Below are 9,198 nucleotides of genomic sequence, written 5' to 3'. Positions count from 1 at the left end.
CACGAACAAGATCATAAAACCGCGAGCCATTAGAACAACAATGGTAACACCCCTACTTCCTAAAACAATTTCAAAAGAATAAGACAATAAGAAGTCACCGTCTTAGTTAATTCAACTGCACTCCGCATAGAATTTCCTGAGTTTTTACTTTCAATTAAAGAGTGCTAATGGAAAAAACTAAGGGTCTTCACAATGGAGGTCATTAGTGAGAAAAACTTTTTTGAAACGCTACCAAATTCACTCTTGATTCTATTAAACGGAACTTTGGTTGTAAATCAAGTGTTTTTGTAAGGTCCTGTCCGGTCTAATGTAGTCGTGATGAATTTGCAATTTTGTTCGTTTTTCGCCAAGCAATTTGTTTGATGATAGGTGAGGAAAGTTGATGTTTGGGTCGTTTTGTATGTACTTAATCATATTTACTTCCTACGAAGTAATTTTACGCTGACCTAAAGTGACGGTAAATATATAAGCATTTTTTTCTACGTAAAGGCACAATATTTTTTATGTAGTTAATGGATATGTTCGGACTAAATTGTTACTTTAACTAAGTTGAATAATTTTCAGCAAATTTTATCTCAGATTTATGATTATAGAAATACATATTTAACTTATCATCCGTATCGCCGTAATTTACAAAAGTAATTTAACTTTTATAAATATAAAAAGCGTGTTAAAAAGTAACGTGAATCTTAGACCTCAAGATAAAGACAAGTGCTACCAACTTTAAAGAAGGAATTAAAATAAGAGGGGAGGCTTATTTTGAAAGGAATCGTTATGCCTAATTTCCTTCAACGATTCTTTTTTGGCTCGGGGGTTCCTCGTTAACTTCAGTATTTGCCCACCTTTACCTCAATTTACTTTAACGATGCCCTTGTAAATCTAAGGAGACCAGTCTTTTTTGTCGTTGACTCTTGTACTGTGAGACCAAGATACATTTGCATTTGTAACATCTATCCCACTATTTTCTTCATCTCTATTTTTATAGTTTTAAAGACCAAGTTCGCTTGCCGCTTCTGTCTTTTAATCGCATTATATGTTATCGTAGTAATGAGTCTAATGAAGGTTTTTCAAAAGGGTAAGGTTTACCAAGCGGCATTTAATTAAGACAGGACAAGCTCTGTTGGTAAATTTTTCTTTTTGAATTTACACGAATGTTTGTTTTTTTCTTTGTGTGCCTCGAGCTCATTAATAAAAATGTTGATTCCATTCAGCCAACATTGATGCAGGGTATTTATTTTGGGTAAACAAATAGCGAAAGGGTGAATTGTATCAATTATTTTGTTTGTTTATACTTTTTTTGTTAGATAAATATACTTGCTTTGTTTACGTAAATGAACAAAACAGTGTTTATGATGACTCAATTTTATATTATTTTACAATGTTGTTAACGTTTAATAAAAAGCTCAACCAGAAATACAAACGGAGTTAAACATTAGGCACGCATTAATTGTCTTTTCATACTTGTGTTTGTTTCTAAAACTGAGTAAACATCAACGCCGTTAATTTTCTAATTACTCTATCAAACATTACACACGTTGAATCAATATTTGTCAATTATAACTTCACAGAATTCTCACTACCGTCTTCGATGACATCTGTTACATTGAAACGAATGATAAATATTTTCGTTTAAACCGTGTGAAGGACTATTACAGAGTATTCCAGTATATTCTCAGTCGCAGTAACTTTCAGTCGTAATTGCTTCTTCATAATGACACTTCAAACGGTTTTAGTGAAAAAAATTCTCAAGATAGTCTTGTGTTTACTTGCCTTGTGGTTGGTGTGCTTGCAATTGTTTATTAAAGAGTATAAAATGGCTAAATTGATGGCTCGCAGTGATGAGAAATCATATGGGAAAGCTATGAGCCAGTATAAAATTATGTACGATAAAAGCAGTGGATCAGGATTTCGGGGTAAGATAAAATGCATAATATAAGTTAAAATTGGAAATAATGCATTTAAAGCCAGAGAGCGATTTTCAGGCTCTACCCATTAGCGTGTGGTCCTTACGTTATTTACTAGTGTAACTAGAATTATATAGACCGTTCGCAATAATTGCTAAATTGATTATGTACAAAGAATAATGTCTGCCTCTGTGGCGCAGTAGTTTAGGTCGCCACGCCGCTACCATTGCGTCGGGAGGTCGGTTCATTTGTGCGATCCACTAAATAAGCGCTAAGAGTTAATATCATGAATTAATTTACAGTATGGCAACTACTTCCACACTCTTTAGGAGGTATAACGGACCAAGAGAAAAGGAATTTAATGAGAAGCTATGATCTCCCACCAGGTAAACGATAAAAACATATTTTACGACTAGTTACTAATTATCTAGAAGACAAAAATCTTTCGTAAGTTTATAAGTAATCAGATTTAACGTTATTCTAGTAGTCCCCAACCCGCACTTGGCCAGCGTGGTGGACTCAAGGCCTAACCCCTCCCCTCGTTTGGGAGAAGACCCTTGCCCTGGAGTGGGACAGTAAAGGGTTAATAAAAACACATGCGCAAACATTCTCATTTGGTTTAGCAACACAGCTTAACTTACAGGTATAAAAACTCATTGCTTTTTTGCTTTTTTAAAGGTGTCAACGGTAAACCGGTAATACTGCGAGACGACTTAAGATATGAAATTAAGACACAAATTGAGACTGGCTGGATGAATCATGCGTTCAATCAATTCGTCAGCGATATGATACCGCCCGATCGATCAATAGTGGATCCTAGGGACGATTGGTAAGAATAAGAACAATTGTGTAGTATTATAATGTAAAGGGCCTTAAATGCGATTGAAAATTAAAGGTTAGAATACCTTATTTGTTTAGCCGACGCTTCGATCGCCTTACATCGACCGTGACCACGAGAGTTCAAAATCGTCAGAACAATTATGATTTTGCCTTTTTGATCAATAGCCGATTACGATATAAAACTAGACAAGTTCTAGGAGGTTGAAATAAAGTGTACACCTCGCATCCTTAAATATTTTTGATTTAATGGTAAATTTAATGCCTTTAATTCTAGCTTGTGTAAACTTTTCCGAGTGGTAGTAGGTATGTTCCCTGTGACAAACTGCTACCGAATCACAATTCTAAATTAAAGAAAAAAATTTTCTATTGATGAGTTTCACCCTATCAAATTTAATACAAAACTAGGTACATTAGCTTTAGGTACTTTTAAAAATGCTTTGTAGAAATATTGTAACTTGCCTTTTATGTGAAGATTAATAATATTTTATTATAATGGATCATAACTCCATCTTTCTCTATTGCACCTAATGTATATTGCAGGTGTAAAAAACAAAACTATACAAAGGACTTGCCGAAAGCGACAGTTATTATATGTTTTCACAACGAAGCGTGGTCAGCCTTAGTTAGAACCGTTACCTCAGTACTGAACAGATCTCCACCGGATTTACTAGAACAAGTTATATTGGTCGACGACTATTCCAATTCTGGTAAATTTTGCATGACTATTTGTGAATATTATATTGAGGTAGCTATAAGTAATCAAAATTTTATGTCAGTTATTTTATCTGTCTTAACTTTAAACCAGCGAGTCTTAAACTTTACCACCGCGGGTCCTAAGAAATTGAGCACAATTTTAAGGACCCCCTAAATAGCCAAATCATAAAAGTTTTCTTTCTACTAAAAAAAATCAGCGTTGACTGGCTGGAATTTAGGCTATCTCACAAAAAGCCACTCCGAATATTCCATATAAATAAACAGACCTCATACGCACGCTGGCAAACGTTTGGGGGTCGGAAGACCATAGATTCAGTAACTATACTCCTAAATCATGAAAATATAGCGACCAGGTGTACATTATACCTTTTGTATTACCATTACATACATGATATACCATTTTGGCATATATAACTAAGAACATATTTTAGTTCTAATTTAATAATAATATTTTGCTTTCAGAGGATCTAGTACGACCACTAGATCAGTTTGTTAAGACAAAACCTAAGGTTAAGCTGATACGTTCCCGGCATCGATTGGGGCTCATGCGAGCAAGAATGTTACCGATCCCAGATGTCAAATCTCCTGTGATTGTCTATCTTGATAGTCACTGTGAATGCGCTCAAGGTAAAGAATCAAGTTGTTTTAGTCCAAACGTTAAAAACGAGCTGACTTTCTTTAACGTACTCTTAAAGCATTGCAAAATGTTTGATGGGATGTTGATGAAATTATACACTAGGGTGTTCTTATTGATGTTTATATTAAGTAAAATATCTCTATAGTTAAAAGGATTTACTAAATTTTGAGATTGGATAGCTAAATAGCTTTCGATAGAGAGACATATATATGCCACATTGAGTGTAAAATTATAACGTCCCACCGAGAAATATTGCTACGAAAACATCGCTCAATCATCTGGGGTTTGGTCAGACCTAACCTAACAGTATTAATTGATCGATCGACCGACCTTCTAATACAAGTTATCCGGAACCCAAAATAGAACATTTAAATGATTTCAGGGTGGCTGGAGCCTTTGCTGCAGCGCATAAAAGAAAACTCTACCAGAGTAGTTAGTCCAGTGGTAGATCAAATAAATGCGAACACCTTCGAGTATATCAAACAAGATACTCATGATTTAAGACTTGGTGGTTTCTCCTGGAGCTTGCAGTTTGCCTGGATCGGTATACCACAGGAAATTTATAAGGAGCGGTTGGCAAAGAATGAACTGTCAGCAGCTATCAAAACGCCAACGATATCTGGTGGAATGTTCGCTATAAATTTAGAATACTTCGCAAAAACCGGCTACTATGATACGGGAATGCAGATTTGGGGTGCAGAGAATCTGGAGTTGTCTTTCAAGACTTGGATGTGTGGCGGCTCGATGGAAATCGTACCTTGCTCCCACGTCGGTCATGTCTTTAGAAAACGGCTACCGTATAGAGAGTCGGACTTGACGTACAGAGCTAATTTCGTTCGGCTGGCTGAGGTTTTAGAATTTTCAAGTTTATTTTTAGGGCACCAATTAATCCGACACTTATGTTACTTTCATCCCTCAGTATTATTGATATAAATTCATCGTAATATTATTTGTGGTCTGATTACCATAGTACAAGCTCAGCTTAGTTTGGAGTCAGACGACCGTGTGCGAGTGGTCCAATGATTTATTTATTTATTTATATTTTGCAGGTTTGGCTTGATGAATACGCTGACTTTTTTTACAAGAGAATAGGAAACAACTTAGGAGATTTCGGCAATGTTGATGAGAGGAAAAAACTCCGTGAAAAGCTTGGGTGTAAATCATTTAAGTGGTATTTGGAAAACGTTTATCCTCAACATCAGTTGCCAACTAATAACGCAGCCAGTGGACAAGTCAGTTCATACAATTACCTATTCCTTTTTACTGTTATAAGTGCTCATTTATATTTTATAGTTGTACATTTATAGTACGGGTAGAACGGGATGACTTTGCAGTGATTTAAAATTTAAATTTAAATGATACTATAATTATTAATTATGATGTTTATTACCAAGTATCTGATGAACTATCTTATTTTAAGAGTTATTTACTTATTGCTGTTATCAAATTAACCTCTACTTTTTTCAAGACACCTCGACCAATAGATGATAGAACACTTAACGAAACGACTTAACAAACATGCGACAGACAGAAAATACAATATAGCACTCAAAACAATAATTAGTATTTGTAGATCATACAAATATCTGTATGGTATGATGATGTAATAACATCTTGATCTTGTTATTTGAACACACCAAGCCACGGCCGTAAAAAAACAAAAGAGATCCTGCCCATTAGTTTTTATTTTGTCTATTATTTTTCGTGCCTAAATAGCCAAACATGAATTAAAACAGCACAGACCTGCCTTTTGGTCTGAAAATGAATGTTCCATATTCTTCTAACATGAATATTTGAAATAGTACCAAAGTAGAGGTCAACAGCTAGTTCAAATGTACATATGCCTCTTTCAGATTTACACCGCAAACGAAAATAGGCTATGTTTTGATGCATCGTCCATCCAGAGAGCATTTCATGACGATGACGTGTATTTAGTTCATTGTCACTATAAAGGTGGCAATCAGGTACGATTATAGTGAATAAATTATGAATTGATATTTAATTATAATAAAGTTTTAGTATTTTTTTCCTTCTATTTGTTTTTTCAAAACTTTCTTCTGCGCAAAGAAAAGGTGAAGCCTTTGGCTTTATAATGAATTTGACATAGTATACTTCTATGTAAGTTAAGGTTTTCAAGGAAAGCAGGAAAGGGTAGCTCTTATTTTGCAAAGATATTAGGTATACTATTAATATGTTATCGCACTCTTCAATTTTAACACAGACAAAGCAAACTCTTAGAAATATTATCAATAATTAGAAATGACCTACGAATATTAAGTGCATAATTTGTTCATATTATTACGTTATTTTCATAATTGTATTTACTTTTTAGTTTTGGATGTATTCCATTATGGGTGAAATAAAACGTGACCAGTTCTGTCTCGACTATGTGCTCGAAAAACTTGGAATGAATCTATGCGATAACGGACCTTCGCAAGTCTGGTTGTATTATCATAAGGTACATATTTATATTTATACTTATATTTATATTTTTCTATTATTTAGGAACACAATTTTACATCAACTGCATGAGCTATAATTAGATAATTACTTCAGCCTCTAAAAGGCGTTTAGTATTCCAATTCAACTACTAATTTACTGTATTAATAATTAAATATAATATGCATTATTGTTTAATTTTATGAATTAAACAATAATGCGATTGTTAGCCACATTTATGAGGAAGGGTGTAAGCGGTTTGCTATTCGCCATGTCTTTATAATAATAGCATGATTCTCTACAGTCTGTACTGTCAAGTATCGAAAGTTTGACATTTACAATGCACAGCTAAAATAGTTCATGCGACGCCCGCTAGTGGCGCTGTTCAGATTTTTATTGAAAATTTCTCCATTGCCAGTGCAGATTGAAACAAATATTTATAAATTACTATAGTAAATTCAAAATGTTACTTATTTTTAAATATTATTCTTTACAGGATCAAGAAATAATGCATTTGGAGACGGAGCAATGTCTTAATATAGGTGAATTTGTCGACGGTAATAGATTGGATCTGACAGATTGTGTGGGATCCGGAAAACAGAAATTCACAATGGAAAATTTTGATCCTGATAAACTTGACCCTATATTGGTACGAAAAATGAATAGAATTCGGCGATCTACTGACCCACCTCTCAAATAATTATATTATTATAGCTTCTGTCTTAACTTGTAGGTATCGATTAGGTTATCTGGTGAATTTTTGATATTTCATACATTAACTGTCACTTAATGTATCCGGTAGGTTATCTGACAATTATACATAAAGTATCTGGCATTTACAGTTATTAAAAATATTTTTTTACTTCTCGATATCATAGTATCTATGCTAGCCGATCCTCCCAATGCAATGACTCTCAAAAAGTACCGTAAAACGGGGTGAATAGAATTCGCGGGGTGAATAGAAAAAAAATCAGGAAAGTTTTCAAGCCCAATGTTTGAGTACTCCTCGTTTAAGAATTTTGTTCAAATTTGAAATGATTACACGTCGATATTACTTCTCTGCGGTGTTATAATTGTTTAAATGTTTAAATTGATATTTATACCCAAAAAATTGCTTCAAAGTCAACCGTCCTCGAATGCCTTAATGGTCCATACATTTTTTTCAAAACTTTGGATTTAAAGTGGAATTTCTTTTCTAATGAGTTGTTTGGAGTGTTTATCTCTTTAGGTGTATATTTATCTATAAAGATACAATATTGTTAACTGAAAAAACGTTTTAAAACACAATTTTTCCATTCACCCCTTTGGTCGTTTCGATTCACCCCTATCGCTGGGTGAATAGAAATTGACCATTTTTTTAATGAAATATCGTAAAACTATGCATATTTTTGGACAAATATGGTTTTAACTCTTTCTTTATGGCGCCGGACATGATATAAAACAACCTGACAATAAAAATAACAAGTTATTCGCTACAAATTTTTAGGACAAAGTTGAAAATTGTTTCTATTCACCCCGTTTTACGGTATAATGCTTTTGTGATTTGAAAAAAAAAACATGTTTTGTACAATTCCGTGTATGAGTACGTAACTGAAAACATTGATAAAATAATATGTATGTTTGATTCAAATTGTATTATTTTCAACTAATAGTAAACTGTTGGTTGATACGTTATTTTGTACATAATTTAATTCATGAATGCGGTTTTGAATGAAGCTTATTATTACTGTAATTGAAACCATTGCCAGTATTATTGGTATATTAGCATTAGTTTGTTAATATTTTAATAAATTATTTTTGACGAATGTTTATTTTTTTATTTACTTACATTTATAGGTGTATATAATCACGCATTGCTCATATAGAGGTTATCAGAGCCAAGAATGCCACTTGGTACAATCCTTCCATAATTAGTATGTTAGAATAGTGGCATGCACCATTGCTTCATTTAGATCTTGTCCTACAGGATCGCCGGTTACGAGTACTACGCTCTTGACCGTTTAATAACTTTATAAGGACTGTAATCTTACTTCAAAGGAACCATTAGGCAGCTTGGGAATGAAATCAATGACTTTCTTGAATTTGCAGCGGTAATCGGTATGGCTAACAACGTAAGTAAGTATATCAAGTATCGAAAAGTGGTTAGTCCTCGTGCGGATCCATTTATGAGTAAGCACAGGTCTACTAGACAACAACTTAAATCGTGTAATAAATAAATATTATAATTGTTATTGTAGTAGAAAAGCGCATAAATAAATACTTTTCAACCACATGAATTAGATAATTGTTTAAGCTAAACATTTCGCTGTCACTTTGTACCTGAAAGCATTTTATTACAGTCCTTTTTACCCGACCACCCTTAACCACAAAATGAGGACAACGTTTGAGTTCAGAGCATTATTGTGGTTGGAAGGAAAAAGCACTGCCGCCGTAACTCAAAGGACTTGTACTCTTTGTTTAAAATGTGGATAAAAATTAGACGCAATTTTTTATAAAAAAATATTTTCCGAAATGAAAATGTTGATGCTCTTTGTGACATTATTTTTCGGGATATGAATATTTTTGATACACTGGCTGAAAAGGAAATTCTTAACTAATTAAACGTAAAAAAACTGACGTTTTGACTATTTGTACGAGTATATATTATCCATGTACACTCCTGTA

The 9,198-nt window shown here is 33.6% G+C and overlaps 1 protein-coding gene across 1 annotated transcript; it reads left to right on the top strand.

The window, feature by feature from the left end:
- The first annotated feature begins 1,805 nt into the window (after window positions 1-1,805).
- On the top strand, window positions 1,806-7,234 carry LOC142977752 (putative polypeptide N-acetylgalactosaminyltransferase 9). Its single transcript, XM_076121832.1, has 10 exons — window positions 1,806-1,913; window positions 2,207-2,290; window positions 2,583-2,733; window positions 3,285-3,451; window positions 3,921-4,085; window positions 4,478-4,944; window positions 5,145-5,327; window positions 5,949-6,059; window positions 6,428-6,553; window positions 7,031-7,234. The coding sequence occupies exons 1-10, from the start codon at window positions 1,814-1,816 to the stop codon at window positions 7,232-7,234; spliced, it is 1,758 nt and encodes a 585-aa protein (XP_075977947.1). The 5' UTR covers window positions 1,806-1,813.
- Window positions 7,235-9,198: the final 1,964 nt, after the last annotated feature.

Source organism: Anticarsia gemmatalis, chromosome 13 (genome assembly GCF_050436995.1).
Source record: "Anticarsia gemmatalis isolate Benzon Research Colony breed Stoneville strain chromosome 13, ilAntGemm2 primary, whole genome shotgun sequence".
Taxonomy (NCBI): domain Eukaryota; kingdom Metazoa; phylum Arthropoda; class Insecta; order Lepidoptera; family Erebidae; genus Anticarsia; species Anticarsia gemmatalis.
Note: the sequence above shows the minus strand (reverse complement) of the source record. Positions and strands in the feature narration are given on the sequence as shown.